At 41.6% G+C, this 17,814-nt stretch overlaps 1 protein-coding gene and 1 long non-coding RNA gene across 3 annotated transcripts in view; one reads left to right on the plus strand and one right to left on the minus strand.

The window, feature by feature from the left end:
• LOC133390856 (uncharacterized) overlaps positions 1-10,793 on the plus strand; it is a 48,788-nt gene extending 37,995 nt beyond the window's left edge. The window contains exons 2-3 of the long non-coding RNA XR_009764477.1: positions 894-1,031; positions 7,846-10,793. This is a non-coding gene — a long non-coding RNA (uncharacterized LOC133390856). The remainder of the gene's footprint in view (positions 1-893; positions 1,032-7,845) is intronic.
• Positions 1-17,814, minus strand: part of TBC1D22A (TBC1 domain family member 22A) — a 177,025-nt gene that overhangs the window by 136,228 nt on the left and 22,983 nt on the right. For both annotated transcript variants that reach the window (XM_061640276.1, XM_061640274.1), the window contains exon 4: positions 17,196-17,375. In XM_061640276.1, coding sequence (XP_061496260.1) covers positions 17,196-17,375 — 180 coding nt within the window. The remainder of the gene's footprint in view (positions 1-17,195; positions 17,376-17,814) is intronic.

Raw genomic sequence — 17,814 nt, forward strand, 5'->3', positions numbered from 1 at the left:
TATGCATGCGGGAAGGGTAACACTGATCTATTAAAATTATTAGCAATTGTGAATTAAGCCTTTAGTCACTTTGAAAACTTAGGTGTGATCAGGGATGTCTGATCAGTTTTGACTGAGCTGACTCAAGTAGACAGTATAAGGCATGAGAGAACAGCAGACCAGCAGGTTAGTGAGGCAGGCATGAGACAAGCAAGCAAGCAAGGTAGGAGAGTGAGGCAGCCTGGGTGAGCCATGGAGGAACAGTCAAGATAACCCAGGGTAGCTCCTTATCAATTGTTCTGCTCTTCTGCTGCTGCCCCCCCTTCCTCACAACAGCCTCAGCAGCAGAAGGCAAGGAGGAGGGAAGCGGCGGACAGAAGGACAGTTACTGAGGCATTGCCCCGGCCACTCTATTGTTCCTGTGTCGGTCGCCTCAGTCAGCCGCCTCCCTCCTCCTCACAGGAACAGTTCTAAAGGGGAGGAGAGGAGAAAATTCAGCGACCACTGCGGGAGGGGGGAGAAAAGGAAGCTTAGAGACCTGCTGGGGGGAGGGTGACCGGGGGACGACTCCTGGAGGATGGTTGGAAGTTCATGTGTGTGTTTGGTTGGCAAGCGGAGGAGCAAGGAGTTAGTGAGCAAAGCAAGAAGGGGGCAGAGCCACCTAGTGTTGTATTTTTAATGTTTTCATTATATGGTTGTTTTTTGTTTTGTTTAAACATTGGAAACCGCTTTGATGTTTAACAAAAGAGGGGTATACAAATATATTTACAAACAAACACATACACTTGCACTTGTTTACATATATAGTTGTTCATGTTTGAACAATCATTATCATTTCATTGTCACTTGGATTCCTGTGACTTTGTCTTTTTGTTACTTATCATTGGTAACCCCCTCTCCTCTGTGATTTGCAGATAAACGACGAGTGCTGGCTCAGATGGAACGCGAAACGAACTGCTCTGTGGTTTGTTTCCCTGCTGGAGGAAGGGAGAAGCAAAGTGGGAGCACTCAAGCTGCATCCACCAATGGGTAGCAGACAAATTTGCTTCATGGTTAGTGGTTTAATATTGTGTCCCAACACAGCCAATGCCTTTTATTTTTGCAGCCACTTCATTTGCAAGGGCTGCTGCCAAAATCTTATAAATCATTACTTCTCTGTAATCAGTGTGGTTCTATAGTGCCACAAAGAAAAGCAGCCAGATAATAACCCAGTTTCAAAGAAGGATGTTACTATGAATTTCAGTACATACTAAAACAGGTATAAAATTGTGTCACCACTGATGGGTTTACTTTGAAAAAAGCCCCTACAGAGTTCTACTCTCAAGTAAGTGTGAGTGTAGATTGACAGCCATAATTATTAATACCTGGAAAGTGAATTCAGTATTATTGTCAAGCTGCAAATTTTAAATATTTCCAAGTACAGCTGAACACAGTTGGATACGTAATATATTCTGCCATCGCTATAATTCGCATACAGCCAGTGGCTTCTAGATAAAGGTCTAAAATGCTATAGGAACATAGGAAGCTGCCTTACACCAAGTCAGACCACTGGTTCATTTAACTCAGTCTTGTCTGCACTGATCGGCAACAGCTCTCCAGGATTTCAGGCTGAAGTCATTCCCAGGCCTTTCTGGAGATGTCACTGAACCTAGGACTTTTTGCATCAAAGCATGTGCTCTACCACTGGGTTAGTACTTTTAAAGCGTTTTTTAAACAACACACATTGTCATCCTGTTCTAGCAAGCCTCACTAGCTATTTAAAAACATTGGTACAATAAGCTTATTCTTGCATTGTGCATTTTTGTGCTGCATGACCCAAAAAAGACTTTCAAGCGCTGTTGCCAGGCTCACTTGCCTCAGAATAAAATAGAATTTAATGAACTGGTTTCTGAAATACACTAACTAGCTTAAGTAGACTTAAAAGTTGGATTGGGTGAGATCCAATATAATGCAAGCAGGTGTCCCCTCACTTGACAGAAGTTGTACCTCCCCATCTTGTAATGTTTGACACCTTGCTTGAGAGAGATTTATAATATAGTTTACTATAATGAAGTTTAATATAAAAGAGGAAGTTATCTTCAGTTCATTGTTTAAGTTCTCTCTCAGAGACCAATTCAAGAAATAGGTTGGCTAGTTTAACTCCAGCAAAAAGTGTACTAATAGAAATATTTCAACTCATTAGGCTGATTATACCTTATTCATTTCAAGAAGAATTTAAATACCAGTTGTAATATTAAATATCATTTTAACAAGCAGCAGATTAATTTAATGATATCTTCTTAGGCACAGCACTTTCCTGAGACTATCCCAAACATCAGTTCAACTTCACCAGCTACAGCCTAGGTAGGCAGACATATTGAAGTTTAGGACACAACAGCAGCTAGGCTATAATTGCTCATTGCACATGCAGGATATGTTTCCAATAATACAAACAGTCCTAAAAAGAGGCCGTCTAGCCAACAGCGCTGAATAGAGCTGGTAGATCCACACTGTTACCTATAGCCAAGAGAATCATAGTTACAAGCCAAGAAAATAATAAAGCTATAGAAGCAAGTCTCAAAACATACTTGAACAATAAGGCAGCAAGCCAATTCCTCAGCAGGCCATCTTGTTCTTGAATTAGACAGTGGCTCACCTTTCAGAAGTGTCATGGAGCCATCTGTTAGAAAGACAGGAACTTCTGCCCTCATCCCTGCAGCGTTAGTCATAGTCTGCACACTCCTGACTTCTTGATGAACATGGCCATAATCCAAAAATTGCAGCTAAAAAGAACTGCATTAGCATTCAGGATTTTTCTTCATTGTTCAGTTTAGTAGTCCCACCCATGACTCATAAAAAAAAGTTGGGTCAGGTTGGCAGTTTAACAGAGACAGGGATACTGGGGGATAAATTTCTGAAGTGCCGGAACTCACTAAAAGTGCACACACAGAACTGCCATGCGCTATTCTGCAAAGCCCAAGAATATCAGAGATCTTGTACATGTAGGGACAACCAGCTCAAGATTAAGTTGAAACTTCGGGCAGAGGGCAGGCTCACTGGGGGAGATCAAAGGTGGTGTGAGTGGGCACCCACTCGTGCACAGGGCTTCCCCTCAAAATCTGGAGTCCCCCATGCCCCCCGTATGCTCCAGAGTGTCGGAGGACACTCTAGACCAGATTTGGAGGGCAGGAGCAAAGAAAAACAGGATGTCCCCATGTGCAAGTGGAATTGCATTGCATAAGCAAGCAGCCATCACTGGATGTCACTCATTTTCTCCTGTGGTTTGGCTGCTTCACAGCCCTGTCTCTACTGAGCCAAGAGACGATTAATGTAAGCTCTATCATTACCTGCTGTTATAAGTGCATTTGAGAGACATGTTTGCCTGCCAGTTCATTCCTACATAAATGCAGAAAAAGCTAATTGGGGGGATCCCCTTCAAAAAACCTGGACCTATCCAGAAAACCCTGAGCCTTGAAAAGACTACAGCATTGAGAGCAGAAGTGGGAAACCTTTTATCATCAGAAGCTGAATTCTCTTGGAGGTAATCATTCAGCAGCAGGAAGGGCCAGGAATGACAGTCTGTGGGACCAGAGGTATTCCATATACTCTCTCTCTCTCTCAGCTCTCTTTTCCCTGCTGGTTAATCCTTCCTAAACTGGTTAACTCTTCCATCCCCTCAATCCAAATGATGACTGGTCCCATATTATTTTCCTAAACTTAACAGCAGCATGGGGAGAGCAATTTCCATCCGGATTGTGAGAGGGGGAAGGAAGGTTTAAAACTCTCTTCTCCCTGTGATCCCCCTTGTGCTGCTCAGCTGACTAGGGAACAGCTATGAGCACAGAAAAAGAGGATGGATTGCAGAAGCAAGTTAAATCTTTTATCTGAAGACCCACCCCTTCTTCCTGCTGCTCATCTGATCAGTGGGAGGGTATGTTGTGGGCTCTGGAAGATTAGGCAACAGGCCAGAAACAGCCCAAGGGGTGCAGATTGCATGCTGCTAACAAGTGACAGAAAAAGGGTTTCTTGGAGACAATTATATTGCCCAGAGTATGTGCAAAATGCAGATGAGATATGCACATTCCCCAAGACCTGTTGGAGATTATGCACAATGACCAGGAAATATGTACAACTTCCTCTTTATGGACAGATTTTATTTTTATTATTTTATTTATTACATGTATACCCCACCTTCCTTTTCATGATTGAAACCCAAGGTGGCTTACATGTGGTTCCCATGCGGTCTCCTATTCAGACATTGACCAGACCTGACCCTGCTTTGCTTCAGCAGGGAGCTGGCCTTATGTGCCTTTGGACCATAACCTGGGGCCTGGGAATGTTAACATTCTTCGTAAGGTCTGGTAAATATGCAGAGTGGCCAGTTGTTTATGTAACTGCTCAACTTATGTTTACCCCAACAACTACATCAGGTCAGATTGCAAATCCAGTGTATAATTTAACCCACACTAGGTATGGAAAATGGATTGCCCAAGTCGATTCCGACTTATAGGCAACCCTATGAATAGGGTTTTTATGGTAAGTGGTATTCAGAGGGGGTTTACCATTGCCTTCCTCTGAGGCTGAGAGGCAGTGACTGGCCCAAGGTCACCCAGTCAGCTTCATGGCTGTGTGGGGATTCGAACCCTGGTCTCCCAAATCGTAGTCCAACACCTTAACCACTACACCACACTGGCTCTCACACTAGGTATAGGTGAAATCAAAAAGGTCTTAAGGACTATGTAACCAGTCAGTCAGTGAACTCATTATGACCATCTTCCGACCCATCCTCCTATAGCTCAGCATTCCACTCTTACTATGCAATCAAAAAGCGAGATCTGATTCTATCTTAAGAGAATCATCAGATTCTTTTAAAAATAAACTATTTACTAAAATGTTCCTGGAGTTTCTAATGCAGGCAATTACTTTCCCCCCCCTCAACTGCTCTGATAGTCATTACAGAATATTTATGAATATCATCTGTTTATATACATACATTCTGTCTAAATGGGGAAGGCTGGGTTGAGGATTTTTCTTACATATGTTTAATTCTCCTTTTCCATTTAATTCCAAACATTTACACACAAGCTGTGCACTGCAGGATTGACATGGCACCCAGTAAAAGTATAAACATTAGAAGCATCTTCTCTGACATATTACTGCTTCTTTTGTAAAATGTATATCAAAGAAGCCAGCATATCTGTGTTTTAGACCTAGCCTAGGGCCACAATGGCCTGGTTCACACATAAAGCTAAACCAAACCACGACTAAGTGTGAAGACATGCTGGTACTCAAAGTACACATTGCAGCTCATTTGCTTCTGCTGAGTCATCCAGTTGTTAGCTACCCAGAGCTAAGCCATGGTTTGGCTTAGCATTATGTATGAACTGGGCAAAAGACCAGATCCCAGTTACAGAAGTAACTGGGAGATTCCTAGAAATTGCTAAGCCAATCAATATCCTTTAAATGCTTAAGGAAACAAGTATTACAAGCACTGGACCATGTTGGTTCATACCAACTAGTTAAAATATCAAAACCAAAGAAATTTTGCAGCTCCAAAAAACTCACTGAATATAAAAACAATACTGTAGAAGAATGAGGTATTTATTTCCTCCACAATTAAGCAAGAAAGAGGTGCTACATCTGGCGTTATCCAATACAGACTGCAGGCACAGAATTTCTAGCTAGTGACAGCACCTGTCCAACCACTGTTATGGATGCTCTTTGCTCTTTCCAGAAGCTGTGCCAGCACTTACTCTTCTTGGTGGTGGTGGCAGTTCCCATTTACCACAGAAGCTGCTGCCACAGTGTCAGTGTCCAGATGCAACACTAAACTATGGTTTACCATGAGATGAACAAGCCTAGTCCCTTTCCCAGGCTCATACCTTCCTCTTCCTGCACAGCTGAGGAAATGAGTTCTGGTAGCATTTGCTGTCATTTTCCTTTAAACATGGCTTGTCATTTTGCCCAAACCAGGCATCGTGGCTTAGCACTATGGTTAACACTAACTGTAAATGGAAATGGATTGCCTTCAAGCCGATCCCGACTTATGGCGACCCTATGAATAGGGGTTTCATGGTAAGCGGTATTCAGAGGGAGTTTACCATTGCTTTCCTCTGAGGCTGCGAGGCAGTGACTGGCCCAAGGTCACCCAGTCAGCTTCATGGCTGTGTGGGGATTTGAACCCGGTCTCCCAGGCCATAGTCCAACACTCTAACCACTACGCCACACTGGCTCTCTAACACTAACTGTAGTTAGTTTCAAATCATACCAACATCAAAATATTTTTGAAACTTTCCCTAGTTAGTGTTAACCCACAATCCCTCCTTCAAGCCACATTTAAGGGAATGTTAAAAGTCCTGGAACTTCTTCTAGGCATATGAGAGGAGGGGGGAGTATGCGAGCCCTGGAGGAGGCAAGGTTTTTTTATGTCACGCTAAACCACAGCTTATTACTTGCAAACATAACCACTGGTCATAGTTCCCCTCCAGCTATCTTCAGTTCAGGAGCTGCTCTTGCAGGGGGAGGGGAGCGGAGAGGCAGAAAGATCCTAAAACCTTTTGCAGATTACGGTACACAGATTGCAGCTTAGTGAGACACAGTCCCCTTCCTGACCCTGGCTGTGCTGAAGTGACAGAGGGAAGAGGTGGATAACAGCAAGTCCACTGTGGTACTGACAAGGAAGAAGAGTAGGACGTTTTGTACACAAAGCCACATCTTTCACACATGCCATCACCTAACACTATCAGTCTCAGACAAGACTGACTGCTTCGCTGTAGTTTTGGTGTTAAACAGATGAAAAGTGGGGAACACACTGGAAGTTGTCTTATACAAAGTCAGATGCACCGAAGCATCACTTCAGGAGCTTTTCCCAGCCCTGTTTGGAGATGCCAGGAAGTAGTCACAATGCTTATATCCCGATTTTCTTTTTGAACACAAAGCTTGTGGTCTTCCACAGAGATACAGCCCGCCTTTTAGTCATTTTACCATATTGGCTTGTTGAACCCTGATCCACTCCCCAAAATTAAAAGGCTTATCCTCCTTTATCTTAAATGCAGAATAGAAAGAATGCATTCCAGAAGAGTGTTAAAAAGTTTAAATGAGGCTTCAACAGTCTCCACAAAGGATCTAATGTCAAATATTACCATCTGCTTCATGTACACACACAAAAAGTTTTGTCTGAAGAGAAATCAGCTGTAAACAAACACTTGCAAAAGGTCTAATTACGTACACTAGTCTCCCAATATCATTGATTTCACAGCCAATGTTCTACCGGATTTAATTAGGAAAAGGTTAACGCTGTATGGTGTCATATGGGCCCTCTCGTTTTCTCTCCCTGTGACTAAAATAGTAAGAGTCTCTACAGGTTGATATGGATGTTTAATATATGGAAGACATTTAAAAAAAGAGAAAGCTGGTTGCTTTAGTAAGCAACTGCAATCCCCTCATTCACCAACGCTTTGAACATGCCACACAGCAAGGTAACTTTTACAATACTGCAAAAGACTATACACAGGTGAAAATCCAACACATAATGTATGCCTGCAACTGGCAGGTTGAAAGCATTTAAAGCACTGGCTTTTTTAAATGAGGTAAAAAAGAGTAACATTAGAAGTAATATAAAAAAAGCATAACAGTGGATATAAACTAGTAGCAATAAACATCACCAAGCTTAAGAACTGAAAGAGTAGCAGAAATAAAGATGCTTGCACCTGGCACACACATACAAAATGGTAGCAAAGCAGGGGCCAGGCAAGCCTCCCCGGGGAGATAATACCATAGATGGGGTGCAACATCTGAGAAAGTCCTCAAGTATTCACACCTTCACAGGCAATGTTTGCATGCCTTGGCTTAAGGAATCATGTGTTGTCTTTTCTTTTCTTTTTGCAGGTCTAAGCCAGTGTGGTGTAGTGGTTAGAGTGTTGGACTACAACCTGGGAGACCAGGGTTCGAATCCCCACACAGTCACGAAGCTGACTGGGTGACCTTGGGCCAGTCGCTGCCTCTCAGCCTCAGAGGAAGGCAGTGGTTAACCCCCTCTGAATACCGCTTACCATGAAACCCCTATTCATAGGGTCGCCGTAAGTTGGGATCAACTTGAAGGCAGTCCATTTCCATTTTCAAGAAGTGTGAATACCGAGTGATCTTGGATTTCCTCTAAAAAGAATCAGCTTTCTTTTTCTTTCTTAACTATAATATCTGCTTGACTCAAGCCCCGATGTATTAGTTCAATTCACATGATTTGCATAAAGGTGCATGGAGTCCTTTCTCGGTTTCCAGAGCACAGCTTGACATGCTCAGTGTCAAAGCTGGAGGAACTATGGTTACTACTATTCTCCAACAACATCATACAAAGTGGACTTGCAAACCAGATGTCATAGCAACTATGGTTATTGCAACCTTGACATAGAGGAACTGTGGCACATTTTATATGACGGGGTTTACATGATCTTTGGAAAAGGGGGCTGTCCTACAGGTCCAATTTCCATGAGATGTTTCTGGAGCTAAGTAGATTTATTCTGTCATACAAAAATGAACCACAGAAGAAACCAAGCCATAATAATTGAAATAGGATAGCAAGGGTGTTAGTGAGAGATAGTTTTTTAAAAAACAAGCACCCTAATGGAGAATATATATATATATAAAACAATGAAAATGATGGTGCAAAGCGTCAAGGAACCTTACAGGGATGTTTCCTGACAATTAGGGCACGTGTGAGGTATGTAGTAGCTCATTTTCTTTTTTGGAGAAAAATTCCATTGGTAACATTAACTCTTCTTCCAGCTCCCTGGCATACAAGGAAGAGAAGTACTCCAGTTGTTTTAACTAAAAGCCAAGACTTTAACCAGACTCTATTTTTCCTCTTAATAAGAAAGACAGTGAGGACCAACGCATTTACATCTCTCCTGGGTTTTTTCCCCTCTTTAGACCCAACAAATTTAACAAGCCCAGGCACTCTAAGCAACATCAAGGAGGTGGAAGAGAAATTACTGTGAGGATAAGGATCAGGAACAAAAGATACCACAAATAATATCTATCCTGATACTGCAATCTGATGGCTGCATCTTCAACTTTAATACTAAAATCAATTATAACATTTAAAAGGAAAATGGGTTCAGATATGAAATGTTAATACATGGTCAGGGGTTCTAACAAAAGCAATGCATAGTGTGGCAAAAGTGGAGGAAGAGAAATGTTTTACTCTGTCTCATAATACTAGGGGCCATTCAATAAAACGTACAGTAGAGGGGATTCAGAACAGACAGATGAAAAAACTATTTTACACAATCAGTGTGGTGATTGTCACTAGTTTGGTTACCTACAAAAGGGAAATTGGGCCTATCATTCATGTATTTGTCTATCAATGGCTATTAGTCATGATAAGTAGGACGTGAAAAGAGGGTTGCAGTGCAACTGCTCCTGTTTGGGTTCTAGCCAGCCATGCCTTCTTCTGGGATACTCCATTCAATTTCCCCTGCCTCAGTTTTCACTGTGCCCACAACCATTAATCAAGCCCATTGGGCATGTTTAAGTCCACATTGGACTGTTTTGGGTCCCATTGCTGCCTTTAGCCCACCCCCTTGCTGGGTAGCCTTCGGCCAGTCAATATCTCTCGACCTAACCTACCTCACAGAGTTGTTGTGAGGATGAAATAGGGAAGGAGAGAACCATATATGCCACCTTGAGCTCTTTGGAGGTAAAGTGGAATATAAATATAAACAAAAGCACACACTAGAGGAGCAACAGCTGAAGAAACCTGTTGCCTTCAAGCCCTGCCTGTGAGCTGCTGGTTGGCCACTGTGAGGATGGTAGACTAGATGGACCTTTGGTTTGATCCAGTAAGGCTCCTGTGTCCTTAGGCTTGATCTCTTGTCTCCCCTTCCAGACCCTTGCATATATTTGCATCTATTCTTTGCTAAAGAAAGACAGCCACCTGTACCTTAAGTGACACCATCTTCCATTTGAAGGAGTGTAGGTTACTCTGAAATTAGACAAAATATTAAAGATTGGATGTTGTAAAATATTACCACATGGAACTATTTTACAGTATTTTTCTATACTAGGTTAAAATAGTTCCAACAACAAATCTGGCCAATCCAATCTTCCTAAGTGTGGTTCCCATGTTCTGCCCTGGGACATGCAACTTGGATAAGCATGGCTTAAGTCCACATTTTAACTCAGTCCTTCAGTCAGCCACTTTCAAGTCAATTTCACTATTTTAGAGTTGTCCTTCTCAACAAACAAGGCACACACATGCTCATCAGTTATCCCGTTCCAACAGTAAACACCAATGTAGCTAAGCCAGAATAAAAAGGTCCCAGTCTACAATCATTCTCTGTTCATCCCTCAGCCAGTAACTCAAACTAGTAATTTTCAAAGAAGTCCAAAGCACTGTATGAGTTGTACAGGTTTGCCAGTATGACCTTCAGCACTATACGAAATAAATCTAGACTTTAATAAGCTGGTTTTGTTTAATATAAGACATTCATGAGACTCATCAACTATCTGTAAGGCTTTCCTTTATCAAAGCAGGTCAGGGCGATGAGTGGCTGCTGAAACATGCATCACATGTTAAAAGCTTTTTTCAAGAACACACAAAATGGCCTTACTGTTCTAATCCCTACTGATGGCTCACGTTGCTTAAGGACAGACCTTACATGAAATATAGCCCAATAAGCAGCTCAACAAAAAGACATTCCTGGCTACAAGAGAATCAAGGAACTATACAATGAAGAAATGCAGCACAATGAAGAGTGCAATATTCAGCATGTTACATCACTATGGTTGGGGCTGCTGCTAACACTCATCTGTAAGAAGCAAAAGAAATAAACACATAGTTAATCCCATTAAGAGCCCCATCATGTGTTACTGCCAGCCACACAAGAAGCAACCAGATCTGACTGTTTAGTATGTTGATGTTCTCCCTCCCACAGGTAGTCCCATCAGGCATGGAAGACAGGAGGGCTGAAGCATAAGCTCATTCCTCACCATTTCCTACTGCCCTAGGGGGCTTCCGATGGGGACTCCGGCAGCCCATCTCAGAGCCGAGCTGGGTTTACCTTCAATTGCTGCCCGTATCGATCTACCATATTTACGGTACTGGCTCCGCATTTTTAATATGGATGACTCAGCCCTAGCCAAACAAAGTTGGCAGGAACAAATGCGGATGGGAGGGTGGGCGAAGTTATGTCAGTCGATACTTCTTAAATACGACCTTTCCCTAACTAAACTGATGGAACTAAGTAAAGTTGGTCTCTGTAATTGGATTTTCGATTATGATGCAGCCCAGGATCGAATGTCCATAGCTACGGCCCCTTTTTCAATTTGGTTCCCATGTTTTAAACTTAATCATTTTATGTCGAATTATTTAGATGCCCTCGATAGAGCTCCTATTAGAAGAGCCTTCACTGCCTTACGTTTTCAAGTAATGGCCACGGCCTACCTTGATGGTAGGTATCATGGCATTCCTGTGGCCCAACGTCAATGCATCTATGGCTGTAAGACAATTGAGGAGATTGTACATTATTTACTTTACTGCCCTCTTTATGAAGAACCCAGGAGAAAATTTTTATCCTTTTTTTAGATTTTTTAGCTCCTTTCTCGGATAGAGAGAAGGTCAACGCTCTTTTAACTGACAATTTTAAGCCAATGACTTTTGCAGTTGCTAACTTTGCTTTGGCCGCTCAAAAATTGAGAGAGTCCTTTGTTAAAGGGCTAGTTACTATGATGTAATCTTCCCATCTCAATATTGTAAATGGCATGTTATTTTATTACTGTATGTATGTCTCTATGCACATGGCCTATGGCTAAGTTTGCAATAAAGTACTGTGGATACTGCCCTAGGGAGGAAAAAAAAGACCTCCAGTGAGTCAGAGGATGAAGGAAAAGCTCCTTACCTAAAGGAGTCGAGGGTAGGGATAAACAAAGAAATCCCCCATCTCAATAAAATAATCACTTTTAAAAGCTCAGATAGCAGTGGAGAAATAACAATACCTTCCACTACGTAAGAAGCTGTTCCTGCTCCTCTCACTGAGGTCTCCCTATTTTTTCTGGAAGGCCAGGGAAGATGACAAGTAAGCCAATACTTCAAGCTTCTCCAGCCTCCCCTTCTTGTTGGAAGAGCTGTAGGAGACAGACCACAGGAATTCTCAACAGTTAGACCCAGCTGATTAGAGCCAGCTAGGCTCCAAGAGGTTTTCAGGAAAAGGGGACAAAATCTACACAATACTTGAAGCTGTCTGAATTCAATGGGGCTTCCATATCTACCTAAACAAAGGTCAGGTTTTTTCCCAGGTTGAACTAGGTTGGTCAGTTATGTGTTGCTACAACACAATCCTCATTACTCTGTGGTACATTTATGTTGAAGCAAATACCACATTATCTAATTGCAATTTGATTCACAGAACTACACTTTGTCACAGAGTTGCACGGCAGAACTTCTGTCTCTATCATAAATTATAGGATCACCCAGTGTCAGATTAGCAGTCACTGCCAGCTTGGGGGTCTCCTCAAAAACATACACATCACTAAATGCAGCATTTTGCTCAAAACCAATACATATTCTTTTATCACTTTCCTTTAAGCATCATATTTCTGGCATCATAATTTTAAGAGGACCCACAGCTTCTGCACATGCATTATCCATCTTGCGACACAAAATAGTTAATTCAGTGAGATGAATGTAAATCGCTACATGAAGTAACGGCATGCATGAACAATTAAATGATAGACATGATAAACTAGATTTATAAGCTTCACATCCTTATTAAAAAAAATCCTAGCATAATTTAACTATAAAGAGCTAGAATATTCTTCCAAGACAATAGATTCACGGAACTGCAGCTCCCCCAACAGCATTTGAGAAGTCAGACAGCACATATAGAAAATGTTTTTTATAAAAAGGCTTGATATCACTATGGTAACTACTGCAACCAGTTTCAAAAAATGAATAATAGCTCTGTTACATGCTTCATTTAAAAAAAACCAAGCAAACACTGCCCTTAATCTTCTATGGAATAAAAGTGTTATTTGAATACATACAGAAACTGAAAGCAAGTCAAACACAACAGTGTGCTGAAGGAGTTACTGTGCAGAAACAAATCTAGACAAAACAACAACCTAGATTAGCTCAGTAGGGCAGAAAGTTGGAAAATTTAATAGTAAAATAGATGAGATGGAGATGTGAAAGAAACAGAAAAAAACTGGGTATCAAATTAAGTGAAAGACAGCACAGAATTAGATTATTAAGATAGAATTTAAATAGGGATGGTCATAAGGGCAAATGGGAACTGTAGATATAAATGTTAATTTGCATAGCATTTATACTTCATAAAATTTCCTTCCTATGCAGGGTTTTGTCCTGCAACCAAGTATAGCTCTTTTAGGACAAAATTGTATATAGCATTTCAAAACCTGCTGTTTTTTAGCAGCATTTTTTCTCATCCTGTTTACCAGAGAGGAAGATTAGTGTTGGCTGTTTTGGCAGTAGGCAAGCAATTGACCAAGTTGCTCCAAGCTCCTCACTGCCAAAATAGGGTCCCACTTCCCTCCCCCAGCTCCAACCTTTTGAAGCTGAAGGGAAGATCAGACTATTATCCTTGACCTCTTGCATCTATGGAACATATCAGGAATTAAGCAGCAATCCGATGCATATGACCTACATACTGTTTATGACTTCCACATAAACATACATAGAGTTGCACTGGAAAGGAAGGGCAGGTTCCCAGCAATAACTAATTTGTGCTTGGCTACCAAGGCTAGCCAAAGTTTGCAGACCTATGGCTTTCATTCATGTGATGAAACACCCCCCTCCCGCAATATTATGTAATGCTTGGAAAGTCTAATGCCACATCCTTGGATTATATAATGCAGGCCAAATTCTAAAAATTAAGCAAGCTCCAAATTTCTCTTCAACCTGGCCAAGTCTTTCATCAGTAGACTCCCATCACTGAGAGATATAACGACCCCATTGTTACAATACACTTCTGTTCATAAGGAGGAGCCTAATGGTTTTAAACGTATCTGACCTCCAGGAGTGAGACAGGAGAAGTGATGACATATCAGCACTATTCAGAAATTTCTGAAGGTTCCCCAACTAACAAGGCAGAGAAGTTAGAAGAACAGAAATCTCACGCACTGTGAAAGAAGAGTCATTACTTCCTTCCTCTCTCATTTTTGTCCATTTCTCTGTCTTTCTCAATGTACGATGCAAAAAAGTTGCACCTTCACTAAAGGTAAGCTGTTTGCCTCCCAGAACTCCTCCCTACCCTAACATTTTGTTTGGTGTTTTAAAATATCAGTAGCTTGATTTCTTTATAAGATAATGTAACATCTCTCCCATTCATGCACACATACGCTCAAGTTACCTGTAATGCTCCATAGATTTGAGGTTTGCTTATTAGTCACTCATTAATTGTAATTGCTACTGTCCCCTTCTTGCCACAAGCCCTCTACACACAGCAGAATCGAGAAAACGAGGGCTGGATCTAATCTCACCACCTGTGAAATTTCAGAGAAGTGGCATGAATTTCTCTTCTTACCCTTCCCCCACACACACTCACAAAATGCCTGTGGAGAAAGGGGAAGCTGCAAGAGGAACTTGCATAATCCCTTCTCTTCGTAGAAGCCTTCTGAAAGTGAAGCAAGATATTGCCCCTCCTCCAATTCTGTATGTGTGCTGGGAGGTGCATTTCCAGCCAAGTGGTTGTAGGGGAGATGATACTGGATTTATTCTAATCTGGCTTCTGGCCAGAAACAGCGTTAATCACCCTGGTGGACAATTTACACTCAGGTTGTCCTTTTGTGCCACCTCTCTGGGATGGGACTGGAAGGTACACTGTCCCTTCAGAAAAGACCAGAAGCAGACTCAGAAGACAACGCATGGGGGGGGGGGTCTGTTCTACTTCATAGTGAATAGCAATGAGGCAAACAAATTTACAGAACCATGACTGCTATTCACCAACATCCTTGACTCTCAGATCAGTGCAGGAGCTCATCTAGTCTTCATCATTTCTCTATTATAGGAAGCTGACCTCAGGGCTTTTTATGTATCTTCCATCAAATCCTAGGTAACTACAGTTTCTGTTCCTAGAGCTTAAGCAGCGCCAGTTCCCCCAAGGTCCTTTTTCCTGCCATATGCTGCCCTACTCGTTCCCTAACTCTGCCCCCTCACAGTGTGTGATAATTGGCTTTACATTTGATGTAGAAAGAGCTGAACAAAGAAACCAGAGGGGAAGACTAGAAAAGGTATCATTTCAGAAATCTGAGAGTGAACGTTACAAAATATAGGTAAACAAATCAAGAGTTCAGATGACATTGATATCATGGGTTTAACTTGGTTGTAAAGTAAACATTGATTTGAAATTGTTACCAGTAGACAAAGTGCCTAGCTTGGAAAGGATCAAAAGTGATTGGGCAAAGGAAAGACTTTTTAAAAAGAGAGAAAACTGAAAAAGCACAACTCATAGGAGCTAAACATTTTTACTTTTTAGATTAAATATAAAGAGAATAGTAAGCAATGCCTACAACCTACAAGTGGTGCAACTTGGGGCAGCAATGCATCCTGTAAGCATGTATGTTTAGTGGCAATATCTAAAATAGGAAAGCAGCTCAACTGTCTGCTGAGAGAGGCAAGCCTTACTCAGAAAATGTGCTCCTAAACTTCCTTCTTTGCATCACACACAAAGATGTTTGGGTCTCCATGGTGAAACACACGGTTTAACTTCAAATTATACAGTATTTTGAGCATCTTAAAATTGGGGTGCTGGCCACTTCCCCGCAGTTCTTCCATAGCCGTTAATTCACCAATACCCAGTTATCTTTTTTATACTTCTCCACCAATTAGAAAAAAAGACAGAAGCCATAACACAACTTTGTACACAGTGGTTTGCAAGTAAAAGGCTGGAACATAGGAAAAAATTGCTATTTAACTTTGCCATGACTTGAAAAGTCTTTGTGTGGCATGCATCACTTTGTCTTCCCTGGTCTGCTGCTGCATAACTGGAGCTCTGCCGTGGTCTGATTTTGCATGTCCTCCAAACCCTGGCCCATGTTTTGTCTCTCTCCAGAAAAACCATGAGCTATAAACCAAGAACAAACCTTGGTTACAGGTCATGGTTTGTCTGGACTGAAACCTAGGTCAACATGTCAAACCAAGCCATGGCTTAGCCTCAAGTAAAGCAGCAACAGGAGCTGAACAGTGGCTGCAATCTCCTCTCCAGGAACCCCTGAGTTTGCACTAAGCCACAGCTTGGCATTACACATGAACTGGGTCAATGAATGAGGTAATTACCTGCCAGACATAATGAAGAAGTCAATACACCAAACACTTAGAAGCCAAACTACCAAGAGTTTTTTTCCCCCTAAAAACTTTGCACACCTGCAACAAATCATTACATTGCTTTCTGAAACCAATGCTAGGGGGCATGTGGCACCTGCTTATACCAAGAGTTTAGATGGAGTGATTTCAGACCCACTTGCGTATTTTGCCATGTGCATCATGTTAAATTAATACATCAAATCAATAGCCATATTAATGCCATCATGAACTACTGATATGAATAGCCTGACATGGCCTTAATTCAACCGGACAGAAGTGCTATCCAGCTAACAAATTTTCTGAAGTTTGTTTAGAGTAGTTAATTAATGCTTTCACAACTTTTGAGTTGGGTAATACCATTGACTTGGAACCCAAGGTAAACATAAGTTAGTTTACAAACAAAGGGTTTCCCATTCCCTCCCCTCCAGCAGGAAGGGCATCTGTCCTAAACAGTGGGATGAGGCTTGATGGCTGGTACAAAAGAGGAAAATCACATAATACTGCTCCCAGCCTCCATATGCTCCATTCTCCTTGCAAGGTATCTTGGACAGGGAGCTGGCAGAAAGAAGCGGAAAGGAAGAGGCATGTGGGTGAAGGTGAAAATGGAGGTACAAAGGGGGCAGAATAGCAGGAAAGGGGGCTGAAGAATTGGAAAGAAGGTGGAAAGTGGGCTTGGTAACTGCAAAACTTGTGGGGGATGATGCAGCCCCAGAACCACATTTCATAATCCTTGAAAGGCTGAAAGAGGTAAGCTTAAGACTTTTATTCCTTAAAAAAAACCCTAAACACCTAGAAAAGTACATATAGACACTTTATCAGGGAGCAAACTCTATGGTTTCACAGCTACCACAAAGAAAGCCCTACTCCATCCTGGCAAGCCACCACACATCAAGTTTGTGCTTTATTATTCAGGAGTACTTACCAAGGTTTGTGTTTGGGCCAGCAAGAAGTTGCTTGAATTTATCTAATCGGAACGCCTCTCTTTCCGATAGTATAGGAATACCTGAGATATTGTGGTCTGCCACTCCACCCACCAGAGTAACAGTTGAGGCTTGTGGAAGGGAGTGAGATCTCGGCACAGAAGCAGTTTCATCAGCATTATCTAAAGGATATAAAGTAAAAAAACAGACAGACATGAAGTGGCCCATATTTTAAATGCAAAGAAAAAGCATTTGTTTAAAATAGAAAAATACTGATGGGAACAAACATATTTGTAGTAGTCATTTGACTATTGATAAAAACTTCATTATATCCACTCGGGCTTCGAAAAAGATACAAAAATAGACCTTTCTGTCATCATGCTGATAACAGAAACCTCATATGTGTCAAAGAGCAGCTAAGAAAAACTGATGGGTTATTCATTTAGAATTTCCCCCCACAATATACAAGTCGTGATCTTTTAATGATTCCTACAATATTTTCTTCTATTAGATACTTTCACAACAATGAAGTAGAGTTTCCCATTTTTCCCCCAAAACCATGAGGCAAAAAGAAATGTCTCAGAAAGATTTTTTTCCTAAGCGCAGCAACTATGCCTTGCT

The sequence above is a fragment of the Rhineura floridana genome, chromosome 8 (assembly GCF_030035675.1).
Source record: "Rhineura floridana isolate rRhiFlo1 chromosome 8, rRhiFlo1.hap2, whole genome shotgun sequence".
Taxonomy (NCBI): domain Eukaryota; kingdom Metazoa; phylum Chordata; class Lepidosauria; order Squamata; family Rhineuridae; genus Rhineura; species Rhineura floridana.